General features: G+C 40.0%; 3 protein-coding genes across 4 annotated transcripts; all 3 read right to left on the bottom strand.

The window, feature by feature from the left end:
- Positions 1-5,813: 5,813 nt before the first annotated feature.
- On the bottom strand, positions 5,814-11,600 carry bub3 (BUB3 mitotic checkpoint protein). Of its 2 annotated transcripts, XM_030775423.1 has the most exons (8): positions 11,535-11,600; positions 10,493-10,687; positions 10,333-10,402; positions 9,722-9,873; positions 9,297-9,455; positions 9,031-9,208; positions 8,540-8,756; positions 5,814-6,403 (listed from the first exon to the last, which is right to left on the bottom strand). In XM_030775423.1, the coding sequence occupies exons 1-8, from the start codon at positions 11,535-11,537 to the stop codon at positions 6,394-6,396; spliced, it is 984 nt and encodes a 327-aa protein (XP_030631283.1). In that variant the 5' UTR covers positions 11,538-11,600; the 3' UTR covers positions 5,814-6,393. The 2 variants fall into 2 exon arrangements, with proteins under 2 accessions (XP_030631283.1, XP_030631284.1); XM_030775424.1 differs by lacking the exon at positions 5,814-6,403 and having other exon boundaries at positions 8,536-8,756.
- A 3,934-nt stretch (positions 11,601-15,534) lies between these two features.
- LOC115813259 (homeobox protein HMX2-like) lies at positions 15,535-16,680 on the bottom strand. Its single transcript, XM_030775873.1, has 2 exons — positions 16,425-16,680; positions 15,535-16,082 (listed from the first exon to the last, which is right to left on the bottom strand). Exons 1-2 carry the CDS (start codon positions 16,678-16,680, stop codon positions 15,535-15,537), a joined length of 804 nt encoding a protein of 267 aa, XP_030631733.1.
- A 3,494-nt stretch (positions 16,681-20,174) lies between these two features.
- hmx3b (H6 family homeobox 3b) lies at positions 20,175-21,358 on the bottom strand. The gene is made up of 2 exons (XM_030775808.1): positions 21,070-21,358; positions 20,175-20,785 (listed from the first exon to the last, which is right to left on the bottom strand). Exons 1-2 carry the CDS (start codon positions 21,356-21,358, stop codon positions 20,175-20,177), a joined length of 900 nt encoding a protein of 299 aa, XP_030631668.1.
- Positions 21,359-22,236: the final 878 nt, after the last annotated feature.

The raw sequence follows: 22,236 nt of genomic DNA, 5'->3' as shown, positions 1-22,236 counted from the left end.
TTATAATAGTTTTCAGTCAGAATTTGTGTGTCTTTTTTTTTCTCCAGGGCAGGAATTGCCTCCAAAGTTGTTCTCACATAACCTGCCAGCTGGTCACTAGTGTTGTGAATGGAAGTTTTAAAAATCAAGTGACAAAAAAAAGAAAGAAAAAAGGAAACAGGCTTGCCTCCCAGCTTGTGGTTTTGACACTTCCCGAGCAATAATAATCTATTAGAACTGTCAAAGTGTTTCTCAGCTTTCTTGGCATGTATCAGTATTTGAGACCGCAAGACACAACCTATTATTCTATAAAGTCAAATGAATAGGCAGTCGTTTATGTGACCGTACCTGAGGAGAATGCCTCCAGCCTGGATTAGATAGCTGGGATATGGAATAACTGGTTTCACTGCATCCTAATTTTCATGTGGCTGTTTGGTAAATGCTTTGGAATTACAAGTGCTATAATAATTAATGTTTATGTGACGACACAATCTAATGGGGCATTTCATCACCAGTATTCCCCATTTCACAACTATAATCCTTTGTCATTAAATTTTTTATTGCTTTGAGTGTGATGAAATTATTCATACACATAAATGGGTCAAGTGTCAATTTGAAGTTTTAAGACAATTTGAACTTGTGAGACAACCTCCCTCAAGTATATATAACTTTAGGTCTCAAAAGTTTGGGCTGACTCTAACGAACCTCTGAAATAACTTTTTATTTTCATGGAGGAACTCTGATTAGACCAAAGCCTGAGGACCGGAACTCATCTTCTAGCAAGGTCAGAGGGCCCTCATCTTGTTTTTGGCTCCCAGGCATCCGATCTCACCTCACCCTTGACCTTAATGAGCATGGGGTCACAAGAATTTGCTTAACGTGCTTTCTGTGCATGCACCACGACTTCCCCCTGGTTATGTTCACGGCAGCCAATTCGACATGTCACACCAACCCTTATCCAACGGCATCTCAAAGTGATGTTTCATCCAGATTGAACATTGTGGAACCTCATTGGCCATTCCTCCTTCCCAGGAGTCTTTTCTCTCTCTCTCTCTGATCGCTGACCCTTGGCCTTCCAGGTTAAGCCTTTTTTTCTCTCTGATGGTTCTAAATGTAACGGAGCAAGGCCTTACTTGTAAATTACTGGCAACCGGTGGGTTAGCATGTTCAGCTCTTTCTCAGAGATGCTGCTTAACCTGTTTACTCCTGATCCCTTCATCCTTCACTGAGCTCATGCACCTGGGACAACATCTTAAAAACATGCTGTGGCATTTATTACGAGATGTGCCAACCTGTGGTGACATAAAAAAAAGGGAAGGAAGCGAGAATGTCACAAGGATGACAAAGAGACATCACAAGATGTCACAAGGAGGAGAAAATATCAGATGAAAAAAGCAGAGATTTTTTGTATGAGGTCAGTCAATCAAATATTTCAGGACAGAAGATTTTTCATTGTATGCTCCACAGTAGCACTGAAGCAATATTGTTGCTGAGTAGGACAGTTTATTTAGTTAGATTGTGGAACTTGTTTTGTGAACAACATGGTTAAATCTGTTAGTACAGTGTAAACCAGGCACATAAGCTGGATGCGAGTAGAGGTTTGGTTGGGGTGTAGGTGACATATCAGTGTGGGGAGAATACGACCTTAAGGGCATCCCTGAGAGCCACGGAGAGGCTGTAGGCCATGCAGGTGGCACGTGTTTGTCAGATGACCCTATAGTTTTCACACAGCTCACAATCAATCTTATACATAGACCCTTCAGGAAGCTGTGAACATGACACCGACATAACAGGTTCTGCTAAGCATAAAACATCTCACTGTAAAGATGTCTAAGACTTTACACACGTTGTAAGCTACTATGATGCTGAAAGCATAACTCTAACTCCTTGAATCTGGGTTTAAAAAAAATATATATATATATATATATATATATATATATAACGTCTTGGATTAAAGAATAGTTTGTTTGTCTTAGAGTTGAAATAAAACCATTAATCTAGTTGCTAGTTCTTTTTCTGTTTTTTTTTTGTTTTTTTTTAATCAAACATTTTATGGAGCACAAACAAAATTTACCACACTTTGAGTCTTGGGAACAGTAGCTGTTTCTCACTCACTTCCTTTGGATTGGAGGATAAATGAGAGACTGTCAGACTTTCGACTGAAAGCAAAATATAGCAGCACCATCACACATCTCAGGGCAGATCATCATTCAGCGGTCAGCTCCTCGGGCGAAAATCCCACAAAACCCCTGACCCCGACCCACCATCACTCCCTCACCCCGCCTGATTTATTTACCCAGGTGTAGCGCCGGCGTGCAGCCCCCTGGTAACCCGCGCGCCATCTCCTCGCCTTTTTAGATGGATGGCTATGGGTGTTAAAACCAGCACTAAGGAACCATAGCCCTGGGCAGAACCTTCTAATTACTTTCTAATGTAACCACAGTTCTTTTGAAGAGATGTTGTCTCGCCAGCCAAATCTCTTTAAAAGCTGCCCCAGGGCATACGGAGAAGCTCAGGCAGGCTGCAGCCAGAGAGAGGGCGGCGCTCGGGTTTCCTACCCCGGCTATGATGCATCAGCCCTGGGATATGTGGGCCACTGGCCTCCCTTGAACTCTCCAAGTCTTGATCTTTAAGCCATAGTTTAGCTAAGCTGTTACAGAGAATGTGAGTGTGTTGTGTCAAGGAACACTGGCATCCAGTTCTGACCTTCAGTAGTAGATGTACTCATATATTTGTCTAAGTCGGATTCCCCTAATCTTACTGAGGTGAAACTGTAATGTAACAGTGCTTCAAAAAAAAAAAAAAAAAAGTTATGGTCGGCCTTGTTTCTTTTTAATACCTATGAAAATCTAATGAGATATAATTACTAATTATAAGGTCTTCTGGGACATCAGCGCAAATCCCAAACACAAATCTAATCCTAATTAATTAAAAATGGAACAGTATTGCTTGTGATTTAATGATGAGTAATCTGGTAGTTACTTTGTCTTTATACAAACAGTTGGAGCGGATCAGCACAGTACTATAATTGTCTGATATCACACTATAAAAAAAAACAGAAAAGGGATTTCAGCTTGTAATTACAAGACAATTTACCTCACAGATTTTTCAAGTAAACTTAATTTTTCAGCATTCATAGGTTCCTACATGCCCCAAAAAGGAGCTTTAAAACTTGTACCTCAAGGGTCATAGTACTCTCTTAGTGGATGGGACATGACTGTGAAGGGCAATAACAGTCTCTAACACCTACAATTTGCGGTAATTGCTTGTAAGCTGTCATGCGTTAGCTCTCGTGCTCTCAGCTCTAAGGTCTAAGACAGATAAGCTGAAAGAAGCGTGTGCAGTCAACAGTTTCACTCCAGGCTGAAACTCTATCCAACCAGGATCCTAACCCTTAAGAGGGGAGCGATTGATCATCAGAAACTCATTTAGCTTGGCCATCAAAACAACACAACCATTCCTTAAATATGGAGAGAGCAAACTATGAGCAGGTTTGTTAGATCCATTAACTCACATTTACACAGTGCAAAGTCAATAACACAGATCTTTGATTGGTATAAAGTCCTTTAGCATGTAACCAGTCTGACATAAGCTACAATTATTAATACATTCTGGAGTATTTAGATAAAAGAGTTCTTTGTGCTTAAAACTGGGTCCTGGCAAATTGATAGACTGCAATGTTACAAAGCTGAACCTCCCTGATTAACTTGCTTTTATTAACTGCAACGAAGTCAGCAGATGCATCTGTTTTTAAATATGTTTTAGATATATCCCTCCAAGTGTTGGCAGACTTCAAATAATTATGAATAAGGATGAACCTTGGATTTTACACAGTGTTTTCTGTCATCACTATTTCCTTATGGTTCATGTTTGTGAATAGATTCAACTCAGTGGAATTTTGCTTGTCTATAGCATGAAAGTTATAGGTATCCCTTTTTCAAAGGTCATCAATATTTTCCCATAAACCATGTGATTTCCTCCTTTCCAGTCGGGCTATGCTGAAGAGCATCATCAGATTGATTTAATATCAGAAACCCTCTCTCGCCGGGTGTGGTGTACTCCTGAAGGTCAGAGTCCTTGCAGCCTGGACAGGTCTAAGAGCCTTTTGTGGTCAGAGAGCTTGACCATATCAGCTTTACCGACCCCCCCCCCCCCCTTTTAATTGTCATGTAATGGTCTCATGGAAAGATAAACAGTCTGCAACACCTCACAGTCAAGAAACCGCAATGTGTACAGGAAACAAACCCTTCACCCATTAAAGAAGCAATAGATTTCATTTTAGACCGCTGGTCCAAAGCTTCCTTTTTTTCTCTTTTTGGGGGGGGGGGGGGGCTTTCCACTGGAATTATGGACGCTCATAGAGAGGACTGTGCACTTTATTACCATAAAAAATGAAAAAACCTCTGTGGCTCTGTACAATCACATAGTTACTGCATTAGATTTTTCAATTTACTTCACCTCTTACAAACAGCACCTGAAAACTCTGGGCCATTTGGCGGATTTTTGAGCTTCTCCACAGGTGATTGCCATTCATCTTGGTTACATTGAAAGGCAAACCATTTCTTATGGGGATTGTTAAAATGGTACTGACAAAAGGGGAGCCGAAGAATTACTTTTCTCCACACAACAGCCCTTAATAACACTAGACAAGCTGCAAACCTCAACGATTGTAGTGTATGGCTAAGGAACTCAATTTTCTAATTTAGCCGAGGCAAAGATGACAGGAAACAAGGCAATTTACTGTGGTAGGCTCTGGCCACTCTTTCTCTCCCTCTTATGATGGGCTAATTATCCACAAAATGAATGCCATTTCATATTAAGCTGAAGTCATAACAAAACGAGAAAGAACCAAGTCATTAGAAGTAATCACAGGAATTAGTAACATCATTTAACCAAACGCACAAATAATTTCCAGGATATTGAAGAAGCGGCCTGCACTTCAGGGGAGGCCATTAGAAAAAAGCGCAGCTCTTTAATATAATAATTACAGCCTTTATCTTCTCTGCTACTTATTCTCAAGGGTCTCAGAAATGGAAGGAAGAAGGGAGGGAGAAATGGGGAAAAGAGGGGGAGGAGGGGGGGGCCATACAGGAAACCACGGCGACCGCTGTCATTTCTAGGGCATCATCAGCGCTTACAGCAAAGCTCTACTCAGCCAAAAACAATACTCTTAAGAGATATATTCACAAACACGTTTGTGTGTGTGTGTGTGTGTGTGTGTGTGTATATATATATATATATATATACACACACACACACACACACACACACACACACACATTCATTGCCTCCTAAGATTTCAAATCAGCAATGCTATAGATGTTGAAATAAAATAATGTTACAATTCATCTTGTATTTATTAATGTTATTGGAGGGTAGTCACTAAGGCCTGTAGAGCTGTGAATTGTGTTTATTTTGAATTGGGAGACGCATCTGAAAATTACCCGAGCATTTCATAGTTCTCAGAGGCAGCACTGCGCATGCCAGATTTCAATTTTAAACGGTCTTCTGAGCTGATGAAATTAACAATGAAAGTTATGACTCACTGATGAAAACAGAGGTCCAAAAAGACTATGGAAGCCTAATAAAAAAATTACATGTTTATGTACCAAGTACTCTCAGTATAGCCCTAAACATGCACAAAAGTGAACTTTTTTTAGAGTATAGAACGGTACAGTAAAGGCCTATCTCTGAAGCCCCCTCTACCGCAGCAACTCAATGTTCTGGTGGTCAGTGGTGTATGTTAGGGTGTGAAGCAAATGCAGCTATACCTATGGTTTTTAAACACATTCTCAGCAACATCTCATCTCCCAGTGACCTCAACAAATCAGAGCTCAACGTTTTTGTTTTTTTATTTTCTATATTTCATTTGGAATGACAGCGGAGCTTGAGTAGAGACTCACTTGACAGATGGACATTTTTAACTTGTTTTTATGACATCACAACGTATGTTCATAGAGCCGTAATGTTTAACAATGGTCAATCAAGCCAACAGAGTTAAGATTGTGTCAGTTCAAAGTGTGAATGCCCGGAACAAAAGTAACCTTCTCAGATGACCATCCTCTTCTTGCCCCTTTCAAACTGGCAAAAGCAAAATAAAGTATATCATAGCATATAATACAGTATATGCAAAGCAAGGAACACAGACAATTTACGCAAGACAAAAAAAATGAGCAAAAACAAAAACCAAATCTTAAAGAAAACAGTAAAAACAGGAAAATGGTATATTTACAGAAGGGGTCAGGATAACAAGTATACAAAATCAAACTGAACAATCAAAATTAAAACCTAAATGAGCCACAAACAGTGGAGGGGAAGCATTTCAGCTCGACTGGATGCCAGTGGATCTTGCGAACACTCTGAAAGCCTCAGGACGACACGGAAACAGACCCTGAAGAAACCGTCCTTGTGGATTTACGTCGACCTGTGAATAAAACCCGACCGAAAATGTAATACGCCCCATCAGCTATTTAGGCAACATTCACAGTCACGAACTCAAACAATGCACAGGCAACACTGAGCCCTACTCAAATAATGTCCTGCCATTCACTTCAATATTCTACCCAAACAGCCAGTAAAACAAAACAGGCGCGAGCAGGTCTGCGCATATGCCTTTCTTTGCCATATTTCCTATTGATAGAAACCAGAGTAGTGAAAGAGCAGCTTCTGGCCCAGTTTAGCTTTATGTACTAAATGAATGAGAGGCTCCATCAGTTACGATATGACGAGACAGGATCAAAACCTTGTTACGTTCTCCTGTTATTGAATTAAAGGAAGAAACAGGTCCTGAGAGTTGCCTGTCTTTATGCTCAGCGATTGCTTTGGAAAGAGCGTCTGAGGATGGCTCGCGGTCCTGCGTCTCGTCACATATTTACCTGCTGGACAGGACTGCCTCCCTCCATCTGTCCACATCAATGGCTTTCTAATTGAGGACTTCTGCAGACATTTAAGTATAGCAATATTGACTATTGGAGGCTGGTACACTGCAACCAAATTCAATTGGATTTGGTCTCTCCAGCTTAAACTTACTCGTGATGTCATTATGAAGGAAACCGTATTTCCAAAAGGTTTTCGTGGTCATTAAACTAGGCTGCTCGTGTTTGATGCTTAACAGAACAAGTGGCTGGGAGGGGGACTGAAGCGTTTTTTTTTAACTTAACAACAACAACAAAAAAAAAAAAGAGTATGAACGTTTTTATCACGTTGCACAGTCACAATAAATTCTAAAGTGACAAAAGCTATTATTCATAAACACAGGCAAAAAACAATAGGACCTGGAAGTATAAATCACAGCCTTGATCACAGAATAATTCTCCACAGATGGAAACGCAAATAGGAGTGTGAGTGAATGCAGAGGGAAAAAAAAAAGACGGATTAAAAACCCCCTCGTTTGTCAGCTGTCCATCATTAAAGGGATATTGAAAAGCTCTGAGAAGGCAGATAGAGATCGGTAGCTGGTGCAGCTGCACGTGCCTGATGTCAATGCTGCCCTTCAATGAACCTCAGCACACAACCAGAGTCACTACTGTACACCCAGACCATGTCACACACACATATAGAACATTCTGACTGGGCCAAACAGAAGTTCTGTTTTAGAGAATCTTACGACTTTAACAAGTGACTGACTTGTTTCAAATGACAGAGTACGGTATTTATTTGTGTTTGCATTTGTTGCCATATGACAATTTTGACATGGCTTATGAAGGAAATCTATCAAGACAAAAAACTAAAGAGCAATTCTAAATTGTCTTTGCCGAACATTCAGGTGTTAACTTCTCTCTGGTAATACTTACCCTCTCATTACTGACAAACACCTGGGCTGGCCTTGGGTTTCCTCTGAATTCCTAAGTTCATATTTGATTAACTAGTAATGACAAGCTACCATTAAGAGCAGTAACTAAGCATCATTCACTAGTTAAAATGACCTCAGCATTTTTTGGAATTTCACCACATTCACTCCACCTGATAAACAGATAATGATATGGCTGGGTTGAGGTGAGAAAGCGCTGCTTCCTTGTTATTGTTTTCTGTGCAAAAACGAATGAATCCAGTGGATGGAGACATAAATACACTATCCAAAAACTAGACGAAAACTACCACACGAACTGCAGCATTTTCATTACGCTGCCAATTAGGTAAGCACATTTGTCACTGGAAGACACATTTGTCACAGAAAAACTGTATGTTACTGAATTTAGAAAGGCCTGTCAGCTTTTCCCCTTCTCTCTGTATCATAATACCTACTCTCTATACAGCTGTAGGCATCTCACAGTATAGCACACAACTCCCGTCCAGAGGGCAAACAAGATAAATAATTTCTGGAGAAAAGGCATGAATCTGATGGACTGATACAAGGATTGAGATTGCTTTTGCAAAGGCAACACAACACCAAAAAGAGTTGACTTTAAAAAGAAAAAACTGCAGGCAATTTCAGTCGCCAGTTCCTTCACATATGTGGTTAAAGTGACAACCCTAGGCAGCAGCTGTTCATTTGGTGCAGAGGAATCTTAGACTCAGCTGACAGTTTGAACTTCAGTGAGACCCAACTACGACCACTCACTTGGGCTTGGTCTCAGCATCGGTGACCTGTCTAATGAAGATGGCGTCTGCAGGATGGGAGATGTCGCCCTGCTCCTGCATGTATGAGGAGGCGATGGCCAGGAGGGAGCCGTCATTACTGAAGGCCAGGGACGCAATGCTGGTCGGGTAACGGTGGAACTGACATAGCCGCTTCTTATTGAAAGGGTCCCAGATGTTGACGAAGCCATCAGAGCCGCCTGTCAGAGGACACACGCAAGTTCAAGGTCACAGAGGTCTACACAACTAAGGCCATTGTTCTGGAATAATCCTGGCAAATATGAGACTTGGGCAAGGCTGTCAGCAACATCAATGTGACTGCAAGGGGGCTCAACCCCTATACAGAATAAAAGCAGACATTCTAACATAAACCAGTTCTGAAAGGAAAACCTAATTCAATTTGGAAAAAGTATTCTCTTCGATGTTCACATTATTCTCCTATTTTGCAGGAGAAGAACAGGGATAGTTTAGTACCTGTGGCAAACGTGTTGTGAACACTGTGGAAAGAGATGGCATTGACCGGATAAACTTGTTCGATGCCGTTCTCTTTCAGCCGGTGGCATTTAAAGGCATACTTCTTCTTCTGCACCTCTAAACTGGGGTCCAGGTACTCCACAGCCACACGGCCTTCAATGGAACTCAGGACGTAGCCCTGCAGTGAGGTCAGAAACAGTGTCATCGCTGTGTCTGGAACCAGCAGCACTGGAGAGATGTGTTTTAGTGTTTGGTTTGGGTTTTACCTGCTTGTTGGGGAAGGCACGGATGCAGCGTGTTTGGTATTTAAGACTGGATTCTCTCCTCTGCTGAACATAGCCCATGTTCCTTAAGTCCCAAACCAACACCCTCCTGCCAGCCGTTCCTACAATTAGCCTGTCACCAGCCACAGACAGTGTGTAAACCTTAGGGAAGACAGAAAAAAAAGATAAGATCAGTTATTTACATAGACTTCTGCACACACAAAAACAAATATAGACCTCCTGGCCTTCAAACATTATATTTTTGGCCTCTTTCCCTTTAAACATTCAGAAAGAGTAAACAGATACAAATCAAATTTGCAAAAGTCTTTAAGACTTCAGTATTTTTAAAGGAAAATTACAAACAACCAAACTTTGATAATCAACGGAAATAATGACTTAACAGTTTGAATGATAATAGGCACGTCCACCTTTTCAGGCTGGGTAAAGGTGCCTGCATTGCATGGCGTTCTCGGGTCCCAAAGTCTGACTGACATGTCCCAGCTGCCTGTTACCATGACATTGACTTCTGGACAGTATTCTACACATCTTATGGGTGCATCGTGTGTGCCTACAATTGTATCTGTGGAAGAGCAAATGAACATGAAACATGCATGCTTGAAAAGAGCAAAATAAAAACTGTGTCTGTTAGACATGTAATCCAATGAGATGTTTTTATTTCATGACAGGTGTAAAATACCTAAAAGAAGACAGTGAAGTACATTGTAAAAGCATGAAAAACAACCCTCTGGGGACTTCCCGCCCAGCAAATGCAGGCGTCTAAAGGTAACAGTACAGACAAGTAATAACATAATCATTTAAAGAGGACTAGAAAACTATTAATTGGTAATCAGTCAATCTTAAAAAGATTAAGAAAAGATTATTTTGCTGTCCACTGCTCGTTGACCCAGCGACAGTTCGGCTTTAAGTACCATAGATTGTACATATTTACAAAGCAGATGAATTCAGAATGTCCCAATTCAACAGTGAAGTCCCAATCAAAAAACTGAAAATGTTACTTAATATGTATATGAAAACCAACCTTGGTCTGTGTTTAGATCATGTGTTTTCAACTGATTATCCAACCCTCCACTCCAGGCATGAGTAGGATCCTATGGGAAAGATAGTCAAAAGTGTTGGATATTAACAAGTACTTAGTTGACATGACTGGCGGTGTGAGACATCACAGTTTTTTTGCTTACATAGAAAGCACAGTCAAGCACAGGTGCCAAGTGCTGGTACTTCATTCTCATGGAATTCCCGCTGACATCATAGAGACGGACAGTGCAATCCCAGGAGGACACCAGTAAGAACTGGGAGGAGCTGGGACTGAACTTCACAGCAGAGATGCTATCATCAGGCCCCTGGTTCAGCTTAAATTCGTTTGGTCCTGTCATCTGGAGACAAAAGTGGACATAAAATGTACAGCATTTTAGCACTACTTCAGTGTTTCCATAGTAAGAACCGAGTGTCCTAATTTACATTATATTTAATAATGGCTGCTGATGGAAACATTTATGATATACCGGACAGTCTTAATAGAGCAGCAGCGAACCAGCGTAACCTATACAGGCTATGGCTCAAGAAAGTAATTAATTTACTGTTTAAACGGATGGAAGCTATTTGTGAAATTGTTCAACAAGTGAAAGGTTCACATCGCATTAGAGCTAAACAGGAAACTGTATGACTAAAAAAACGAAACTGGTAAATTTATAGTTAAATTTAAGGTGTCTTTAACTTAATATGTATCATTTAATTTAACAGGCATCTAGCTTAATTCGTCCGTTTGGATACTCCAAAGGTGACCATGCTGCATGCTAACTTGCTAACAGTTAGCATGCGTGCACACACTGCTCTATCTTGTGTAAACCGTCTAACCAGAGCACATTGGTTTGATAACAGACTGGTAGGTCGCCACGAGGGTGAAACGCTGTGGATGCTTGTTTTAAGGACTGAACTCGTATCCCAATGTGGTAACAGCAACGGTAAATGTGAACCGAATGTTTTATTAAACACTGTTGTGCGATGGGAGAGTCACCATTAGCTAGCTAGCTAGTTAGCGGGTTCACTCATATGTAAAGCATACTTGTCCCAGGATAGCTAGACTAGCTTAGATGAGCTAACTGTGCTAGCAGCAAGATATGTTTTGGTAAAACGACTAAAGGCTGAAATTTAAATACTCTGCGCAAAATGTGTGTTTGTGGACATGATGTACACTTGGGACCGATAAAAACAGTTACTCACCATTAGCCGTTTGAAAGTAAGTACTTTACACAACAGTTGTTCTCACTAGCGACCCGTGTACTCCTGCTAATCCTTAACGATGCTGTATATCCGAAATTCTAGCTCTTTCAGCCAGCCTGAGAGTAGAGTCGCTCTGATTGGTCAACTCAAAAATCGTACATTCGCGCCGTTCTTTTGATTTGCTCAAAAGTCTTACTTCCTCTTTCGAATGACGTTTAGTGTCAATGCGTAGACATGAGGTACAAAGAAGGCTACGCCCCGTTGTTAGGGTAGACAATCCGTATTTTCATTGAGGGCAATACAAAATGGAACAATTCTAAAACCTAATTTATATGACTAAACGTCATTTGCGATATCCAAAACCTACCCGTTAAATAATATGTATCTTTAGAACGTCGTTAAAATTATTGACCAAAGACTATCTGAAGATTTGCCCGTTTTCTTCTTGGTTGCACTTTCCAGTTAAATCTGATCTCCAGTTAAGGCTGTTAGTCAGATTGTTTAAAGTGTAGCCTATGTTGTCATTAATAGTTAAGTTCGACGTATCCAAATCATCTTAATATCTTACCACAGTGAGCCAAATTATTAAATGATGCTGTGTGACGCCATGTGCCCTGCCCCTGACCCTATATATTGTACCATAGAAATGCCACAATGCCACATTAACTTAAAAGCATGTCTTGCTCAATCAAAGACTGTAATTCTTGCAAAGCAAAACTTTTTGTGCAGCTCGTTCTCTTAAGAGTATGTTCCTTGTACGTATATACACATAGGCTTATGCTATGCTTACTGCTTGCCAGAATACTGTCAAGTTGTGTCTCTTTAAATCATGTGAATGATCATTTAACCTTGTTCACTTATTCTAGTACTGTGTCCACCTGGCTCTTTGGTATTGTAAAACGTTGTTCAATTATTGTTTAGACCTGGTCAGCAAGTTAGGCCTACAATGCGAACTGTGCCGCTAGCAATCAAGGTGGACAGAGGAAAAATGAAAGTTGTCATCATGCAGAAAGCAGCCTATAGAGATTCAAAGCGGCGGAGTCTGACTCCACGTTTCTTTTCTCTCTATGTCTGGCAAGTCAAACCCAAAAATGATCATTTGAGTGGTCCAGATTATTTCACTGTTGATGCAGGCACAATCCTCTACCGCGATGTGTAGCAAGGATGGCAACATATTTGTGAATGAGTTGCCATCCGTTTCTGTCAACTTGGAGTTTAAAAAAAATGTAGTACTCTAATATGAACACTAGTGAAGGCTTCCTAATTAAATATGACATTGCATTTAAAATTTCTTGCAAGAGACAGGAGCCCCCCCCCCCCCCCCCCCCCCCCCCCCCCGCGTTTTGTTGCTCAATCGGTGTAAACATCCAAAAGGGTTATTTCGTGAGGCAGGATTTCTCACTTAGCCAGATAACTTGAGTCTAAACCAGAACTGCTGAGGAGCAGATGAGGAACATTCCTAACGAGCAGTCTTTGCGTTCTACCAAAGTTGTGCCTTTGTTATATAGCTATATATTTTCACTTGTTTGATGAAAAAGAAATGCAGTTTCCACAGAAATGTTTTCATTTAAGTTGTAGTTTCACCAGCTATTTGAATCCATATCTGGACGTCTTTCCTAGACAAATCCTGAGGTAAATTTAATCTTAAATGAGCATGAGCTCGGAACTGTTATTAACGACGTAGATTCTGAGAAACGTAACTATTGCGTCTAATTTGCGGAGTTTAGCTGTTTCCCCAAGTACATTGGATCCTAATAATAACCCATGATCTATAACAATAAGCTATTTTCCTATTGCTTATGCGTTCAAAATGATTTTCAAAATTATTTCGAATCTATTGCACGAATCATCTGAACTTTTATCAGCCAGTCCATAGCTTCGCATGTGAATGAACTAATTTTACTTCTCCGCCACTATCTCTTTGCTTATTTAAGAGTATGTGCCCAGTCAATCCTCCTGAAATTACAAACTGCACTTTAAAATTGTAGGTCTATAGTATTTAGTATTTTCAGGTGTAACCTGAAAATGAGACACTGCCTCAGTTTTATTGCCTTGTGTATTCTGTATTCTGCCACACTTTAGTACTATATTAAAATGATTATAATCACATATTACATTAGGTCTCAGACACATGACAAACAAAATTACCTCATCATTAACTTTAGAGTTATGCTAGAATTCATAAAATCAAATTTGCAACTGACTCTATAATTTATACAAGTTGTTAATGTAGTGTTTTCTAATCCAGTATTTAAAGCCCACTAGACAACACATTTTCAGTTGTGTAAATTAGCTCAATTGTTTAATCAAGGGCGTGTTGATGAGCTGAAAAATTACCAGGTGTGTTTGTGATAGATTAGAGCAACCCATTTGTGTCCATTTCGTCCAGTGCTGGAGAACGATATAATGGCAGAAGACATCGAAATCCGGGGAAAATGATGTGGACATTCCTAACATATTTTTTGTTATCCATTACCCGTTTAATTACTGCAGTCCTGGAATGTTAGTACACAGTAGATGGTGTCTGTGTGATGCAAACTTTATATTGATATTAACTTAAGCACGGTGTAAGGACTACTCAGTAGCTCTGAAAAATATTTACAGCTATTCATTGCACATCTGTCTATGTGTGTCCATATGTTTTACATTGGAGGTGCCTTAACGGTATTTTTATCTTAAACTTCCAGCAATTAAAATATTTTTCTGCTAGCTGAATTCAGATAACTTAAACCACGTTTATTCGAAAATAGAGACCATCAGTAGAGCAGTAACCATAACCATTTCCCTTTAAAGACAAAAATTGCTTATTGGCTTCGCGTAGCTTCTTATGAAATGGAGAAATGTGAGTGCCTCACAGTGTAGACTTGTTTTTATTTTTCAGTGTGTAGTCTACGTATCACTGAGAGAGAAATATCATCGTGAAATCAATTGCAAGTTTAGCCTTATGATATGAAAAGGCAATATAATATTTAACACCTTTGCGAGGCTTTGCATGCATCACTCAAACGACAGACTAATGTGTGGAGGTGGACATAAAATCTGGAAAAAAAAAATGTTTGGGTGACCTTTTGGTTTCTGTTGACGTGTGAGAAATGTTAGTTACCTGGGTCTCCACTGGTCTCGCTCGTAACACAAAAACGTTCTGTTTATAGCCTATATTTGACATAAACAAGAAACGCGCGGTGCACAGGTCTTCATTTTGACTTTAAACTGTGAATGTCATGAAAACTTTAAATATTCCGAAGTAGTGGAACAATTCTGAATTATTACAGCAGGATGATACAGTGCACTTGTGTTAAGAAGCAGCTATTTTTCAAAGTACGGTACGACTCAGCACCCACAGTTAACATGATGTGTTAGACCACCACGAAATCGTCCTGATTTGTGGGTCTATGAAACACAAATTAATAAATTTTTCGAAAAAGAAGTGTTAACTGGTTGTGAAAACGTGTATTTTATACACGTCGTTCCTTAGCCGTTATAGCACATCGTTCCTTTGCGACCATATAGACATGTGTCTGGATGCAGTATAAAAGTATATCGAAAAGTAATTTTACAGTTAATCTTAAAGTTCATAAACGATGACAATAAGTGAAATAAAATAAAATGATTGTGAAATGAAAATAATACAGGTTTTAGGCCTGTTCCAAAATAGATGAGACTAGCCTATGAGAACATAAAATGTAAAGTTTCCATTGCACAACAAATTGCTCGGTATCCAGCCTTTTTAACTCACAAGGGAAAGCTGGAAACGAGAAGCAACTAAATGCAATCTCTAAATAAATAATAATTAATAACTTGATTAGCCTCATAATGTTTCATCTCAAGGAATACAGCCAGTAAATGAGAGTCAGTTCCAAGCCAATGACAGGTTGCTACAAACCGGTATGATTTTTTCAAGATATTTAAACTCTGTTTTATTTTTTAATATTTTCAAAAGCTATGTGAATCTGATCCATTCAAGGTTGACAGTAGCCTATATTTGCGTTTTGACAAGGAATTAGTAATCGATTTTATTATAAAGATTGTATAAAGGCAAGCCTGGTAGGTTGTTCCCCGGATAATACAGTGGCGTCGGGAAAGCAATAGATCTGGGAACAGGGACTCTAAGCCTAGAATTGTCTCTGAAGACGAGAGGCATCCCAACCAAAGTCTGCGCAGAGGCATGTGCCATGTTAGCCGCTTCCAGTTCTGCCGAAAGTTGCCGTTTCCATTTGTTCCTGCGATTCTGAAACCACGTTTTCACTTGGGTCTCGGTGAGCTGAAGGCTGGAAGCGAGACAGGCTCGCTCCGAGCTGCTCAAATACCGTTTCATATCGAAGGTAGATTCGAGCTGGTACACCTGACTCCTGGAGAAAACCGTCCGAGTCTTCTTTTTCACTGAGTTGCTGAGTTTATCGTCACCATCCCTGTGTCTATCATCAGAGCTAGGTGACAGTTGAGTACAATGTTTTTCCTTATCATCTTTGTAATCCTGAAATATAGCCTGCGTTAAATGTTCTCTTTTCTCCAGTCCGTCGCGTCCTGTTTTAATCGCTTTGGTGGAATCTATAAAAGAGAAATTATGGAGGAAATTGTGAAAATGTAGGCCCACTATGTGAAAGCGTAAAAATACACAGTACACATGTCTAAACATATGCATACACTGAAACCAGAACATTGGCTCCCACATTTCTATGACATCCCGACATAGCTTAAACCTTATCATTATTTTTTTCGTTTAGCATCTGATGTTTATAGTTATGTAAATATTTATATTAATATGTTGTCCTTAAAAACAAAGCGAGTGAAATGAGACTCTTGACACTGGTATTTGATTTACTCTGGACATTTAAGAAAATGTCTAACTTAGCCTTCAAATGAGAGTAAGAAGTTGTGATTTACACTTACTCAGTGATGAATAGCTGAGAGGCTGATTTGAGATACACGGTCCATTGTCTCCGGGTTCAGAGCAAAAGCAGTCAGTGGAGTCCTCGCCGGCGCTGCATTCTTCTGACGACACGGACAGCGCGCGCCTCCTCTGCTGCCCTGAGCTCGACCCGTTCGTGTGTGAGCTCTCCGATGCGGTGCCCAAAATGGACTGGATGGAAAAGCTGGAGAGCGGAGCTGACGCGTGCTTGCTCCCACTGTCCTCTGAGTTACTCATCCTGGATTCCTAACATTCAGTGTAACAGCGTTTTTATGCATGGATAGAGAGGGCGAAAAGAAGCGTTCCAGCGGAAGGCTCCGAGACGTTCTTCGGTCTACTCTACTTCAGCCTACATGTGCGTTGAGGTATGATCAAGTATTCCCGCGTACCACCACTCAAGACTGTTGTGGCGTTGCACCGTTTTGCATGTAGGCATGCCCCCCATGGGCCAATCACATGCGGAAAGAGAGGCCCGGAAATTTCAAACAGTACTGCAAAGAGCTTAAGGACAGAAATCCTCAAATTGTCATCAACGCACAACATCAGAACGAACAACTTGCTTTTTTTTCTCCAGAATGATTACAATTCACCTCTGTTGAGTGTTTATATCTACGTATTGTGCTGACTGTCATCGTTATTTTTGTGTGTAGCTCCTGGTATTTGAGCTAAACTATACAGCTGTATAAAAATGCACGTAAGACGTTAAAAATCATGTTAAAACTTAAGACATTAAAAATCAAAGGCAAGCACTCTGAAAATTACAAGAAGGCCTGCCACTCTGCAGTGAGTGAATACTGAACTGAACACAGGAGTCTTTTTTCATAAAGAAAACTAACAATGTATTCTTAACCTTTGTTCACGAAAGGGGCGTAATGTTAATGGTGACCTGAACTGCCGTACACACCAGCATAAAACGCGCGCTGACGTTGATTTAGAATAAATCAGCGATTTTGAGCGAGAATGAGCTGGTTTGCTTGAACCAGACTGGAAGGATTAGCTATGACTGCGGAAAAGTGCTCTTGTCCAATTGTTGGAAAACTCATTATGTCTAAAATAAAACCGCCTGTCTGAAGTATAAATTCAACATATTCTTAGTGATTTAAAAGTTATCGGAGAGCCTAAAATGTGTTAAGTTAGGCTGGCTGTAAAGAGGCATAAATTCAGCAACATATGCAAAGTGTTTTGGGGTATTCTTAAATAGCTCGAATTACGAAATAATGTGGTTGTAATTCAGTTAATCACGAATCACCAACGTTCGTATTGCTGATCTTTCGACCACTATGCAAAGATGAATGGGACAACGGGAACGGGTCTCTGAGACATCATTGCCTACAGTAGACCTACAGGTGACGGGTTGTTCAAACCGACTGCGTCTATATCAAATTCAAAACAGAAGTGGGCATACCCATGTAACTGTTTCATACACTCTAGCTCCGGTGAACAAAGTAACAGATTCCGTCAAAATAGGATAATGTAGTGATGAGAATGACTTTTAATAAACAAATTGGACATGGCTGCGTCTTGAAATAATACGCTCACTTTAGAACTTAATTGATCACAAATAACCTACATGTTACATATCTCGATGTACAATTTTATCAAACCCAGTCACAAATTGCATTTCATCATCATACCAGTTTTTGTAGTTAATCACAGAGCCACAAACTCATAATGTAAATTCGGGATTGAATTCGACAAATTCGTAGTCACTTGGAAATGCGTCGACAAGTTTTACAGTTTGCTAATCCAGGTCAGAATTATATTTTCCTTTCTGCGTACTGACAGAGAAAGCATGTTATTTTGTTCATAAATCACAATATAGGAACATAATGTGGCATTTTAGGATATGCTCACTACTGTACTTTACTATAAAAGTTTAAATGGATGCGTGTAACTCAGGCTATTTCAGGCCCAGTGCTCCCGTAAATGAAGAATCGTGACAGCATATTCAAAATTACACGTCAAAACTGCACGCAATGTGCTAACATAAAAATAGATGAAAATACATTTTACACTCAATTGCATGTCTTGTTAATTAGACTGTTGGCAAAACTGCAAGACGCACATGACGCATGGACAGAACATTTACTTTTATAAGTAATTCAAACCATCTGTACGTTTTCATTCTTGTTTAACGGTCAGAAATATGGACATCGACTTTCATTTCCATTTTACGGTATTCAGTCAATAGACTGCCATTTGAAGCATAATGTTGTTCCATTCCATTAATGCCCTTAAGTAGGACTGTTTTGTGTTTGAGTGGTCAATAATTAAAATGACGATACAAGGTTGTCATGCCGCAGCAATCACATATGAGCACGACAAGAAGAAAAAGAAGAAGAAGAAGAAGAAGAAGAAGAAGAAGAATATCTAAGTAGCATAGAGTGTGCGCATCATTGATAGATTATCATAATAACCACATTGTTATGTTCACTGAAGAGCAGTGACCTGAAATCTGAATATATTTAAGAGGCTCTATGATGACACGCTTGTCGCTGGAGGGCAACAAAAGTGCAGCATTAATTGATTGATTGTTCCCTGAAAGAGACAGTCTTTAAAGGTTAGCGGGTTAATAATGTCGAATGAACCTGCTCAAACAAGTGAACAAGTGCTGTGTAGCAGTGTGCTCTACAGGCGCAGGAAACTTATAATGAGATCAGAGAGCATCGAAAGGGAGAATGATATTTCACGAATCAACACTGATATCTTATTCAGAGACGGTGCAAAAATAGGTTATTGTTAATCTGTCCATTTCCAAGCAAACTGGTCAAAGGGGAATCTGAATAACTAGGAGATTCACGATATTATTGGGGTTTTTTTTTAAACGTTTTTGTTTGTTTGTTTGTTTGTTTGTCTGTTTCAGTTGCATTTTGTAATTTACGTATTTCTGTCCTGCTATGCTGCACATTTTTTCTTTTACATATAGATTTACGGGCAAACAGAGATTCACTCATTTCACAATTTATTTCAGCAATAGCCTACAATATCAAAATTCCGCTCATACACAAAGAAAAGCTGACATTTCTTCGCATCCTTCGCATTCGTCAGCTATCTTTTGTCTTACATACATGAATACAATACAAACTGAATTTTAAAAACTGGCAGTACATCTCTAAAAAGAAAAAAGGGGAGAACACACACACAACCATTGCAAAATTTGTTTTATGTAAAAGGCAATAGAATAATATGAAACAAACATTTTTTGATTGTCCTAAACCTGGGCCGCATAGCCGACTGCTGCTGTTAAGATCTCAGTGGTCTGAACCCGCCATAAATACTCCGCAAATATTTGGCTATGGCATAAACACAAATTAGCTTTTTCTCGGAACAAGCTACTCAGCAGTACAAAACATCGATGGAATCACACGGCAAAATAATGAAGATCAATACTGGCGGTGAATTACCACTGATCAAAATCATAACAACGCAGAAACGAAATCCGTGGCTATTTCATGAATTAATGAAACTTTCATTTTTTTTATATTTGATTTTCTGACAAATGTGGCAAAGAAAAATAACTGGCCAAGTGTATTTATTCAATCCACTCAGTCACTAATAATAATAATAATAACAATAATAATAATAATAATAGTAATAATAATAATGTCACTCAGCTGTGCTCAAAGGACAGGTCTATTCCTTCAGCAATACAAAGCGTGCTTTTCAAAAATAGTGAATGACAGTAACACCTAAATATATTAAATTACACTCAGGGATCGAAATGCAAGTCCTCAGACAGGCCTCAGCAGTGGCACCGATGTGACAATGGGATGAGTATAATACACAGGATGGGGAAATGTCAGGAGGGACTGACTCGTTGGCACGTTGCCTGCACTATTTACACTTTCTGACGCAGAGTTCTCATGGTACAGAATAGGCACTCGCACTATTCTCTGCGCCGCAGCGTGACTCAAATTTGCAGCTTCCAGCTCCGCTGCCAGTTGTCTCTTCCATTTGTTCCGTCTGTTTTGGAACCAGATTTTGACTTGAGTCTCTGTCAGATGTAAGGATGCCGCCAAGCCGGCCCTTTCAGAGCTGCTCAGGTAACGTTTCATGTCAAAGGTCGACTCCAGCTGAAACACCTGACTCCGGGAAAAGACAGTGCGTGTCTTCTTTTTCCTACAAGGTTTCTTATCCGGGCTTTCCTCGGATTTCTTCCAATCGTCTTGTCCTTCCTCCCTCTTTGGTTCTTCAAAATCGCTTTCCTCCAGAATGATTTCGTCTGTGCTTTTGTTGTCATCGTCGTCTTTGGCGTCTGGGTCAGGTTTTAACAGCGGTTCTGGCGAATCTCTGTCTGTGCCGGACGCCGGCGACGAGTCTCTAATGTTGATCTTCTCTGAGACTATTCATTAAGAAAAAACGCAGTTAAAAGGGGGGATAGGAAATACACACTCGTTTCACGTAAGTGCCATTTGTTCGGTATGTAAACAAATTAACACCGGTCTTTCTATACACATTGCTCTGGCCTGTTAAAGGCTCTGGTGTATACCTGAACATGTCTAAAGGTATAGTAATTACCTGCACACCACGACAAAGTAAATTTGTTCTGGAAAATGTACTTTTCTGCTCAAACGTACATATTACGTAAAATTACAATGAAAATCAAACGGCCCAATGTTCTCTTACCTGAAGATCTGTGTAAGTGTCCGGATGAACTAAGAGCATATGGATACCACCACGCAGACGTCCGCTCTAGATAGTGCGCCGGTAATCCGAACCTTTGCACTGGTATCTCAAAGCGAGGAAAACTTAAGTCACCAACTCTAGAGAGCGAAAAGCCCCCATCCAAAAGTCCTTTCGATGTATCGAGTATTGTCTTTGGTTTGGAAGGCTTGCTATCACAGTTAAGCAAGTTCTTTATAGAAAATGGTGAATCCTTTGCAGGAGGATGAGTCTCTTGTGTTGTCTCTGCCATTGCTATTGGATGTAAGTAGTTCGGATGACACGGACCATAGAAACTTACAGAATATTAGAGCAAGATTGCTCTAGTCTAAGGTTGTCGGTGTAGACTGTTTCGTCAATAACTGAGACGAAAAAATCCGACAAAATCGCAAATCTGGTATGTGTCATTCAGGTCCAGTGATGATCCACAGCGGGAAAACAAATGGCTTTGATAAATGCGTACGTCCCGCGCCAGGCTGTAATGACTGAAATCAAAATGTCATCCAAGTTAAATGCGGGTAGTGCTCCACTATTGGGCACGCACAATGGCAAATAGGATTTAAGAAGAAATTGGTCGAGCGTGCGCTGCAGAGAGAGAGAGAGAGAGAGAGAGAGAGAGAGAGAGAGAGAGAGAGAGAGAGAGAGAGAGAGAGAGAGAGAGTCCACCCTCTTCATTGGTATATTGCGTTTTGGCTCGAGGCGGTAAACGCTGGCATGTTAGGCCATTGGTCTTGTTGTTCAATTAGTCAGCAAATGAGCTTGGAACAATTAGTCAGGGAGCATTTCCTGCAAACGTGAAAAACACATTTTAAAAAACAATAGAATTGACACGAATGTTGTTTGTTTTGTCAACAAGGGTTCTGTTCTTCTGTTCAAATGTAAGAATATTTTTATAAGGCAAAATGAGGACTTGCGATACTTCCTCCACCAATGTAGTTGCGAGGATTTTGAAAGTATACCCCTACATGCTACGCGCGTGATATTTTGTATCTCCACATACTACACGCAAAGCTGTTTACTACACATGGTCTGCGATGCATATGTTTGCATTTCGATTTCAACACATCTTCTAATAGTAGAGAACTAAACATCCCACAAACCTCCAACTACTATTCGGACTTTGGTGTTATT

This window comes from Chanos chanos, chromosome 5 (assembly GCF_902362185.1).
Source record: "Chanos chanos chromosome 5, fChaCha1.1, whole genome shotgun sequence".
Classification (NCBI taxonomy): Eukaryota; Metazoa; Chordata; class Actinopteri; order Gonorynchiformes; family Chanidae; genus Chanos; species Chanos chanos.
The sequence above is the reverse complement of the archived record's forward strand: the minus strand, read 5'-3'. Positions and strand labels throughout refer to the sequence as shown.

Coding starts and splice junctions, on each gene's coding strand:
- bub3 (XM_030775423.1), bottom strand. Junction 9,456..9,721: donor CCTTTACCCAGCCTGAAAAG/GTGGACGTGCCT, acceptor GTCTTCCCTAAG/GTTTACACACTGTCTGTGGC. Junction 8,757..9,030: donor TCACAACACGTTTGCCACAG/GTACTAAACTAT, acceptor GTCCTCTGACAG/GCGGCTCTGATGGCTTCGTC.
- LOC115813259 (XM_030775873.1), bottom strand. CDS start 16,680: ATGAGTAACTCAGAGGACAGTGGGAGCAAGCACGCGTCAGCTCCGCTC. Junction 16,083..16,424: donor TCTCAGCTATTCATCACTGA/GTAAGTGTAAAT, acceptor TCTCTTTTATAG/ATTCCACCAAAGCGATTAAA.
- hmx3b (XM_030775808.1), bottom strand. CDS start 21,358: ATGGCAGAGACAACACAAGAGACTCATCCTCCTGCAAAGGATTCACCA. Junction 20,786..21,069: donor ACACTTACACAGATCTTCAG/GTAAGAGAACAT, acceptor CTTAATGAATAG/TCTCAGAGAAGATCAACATT.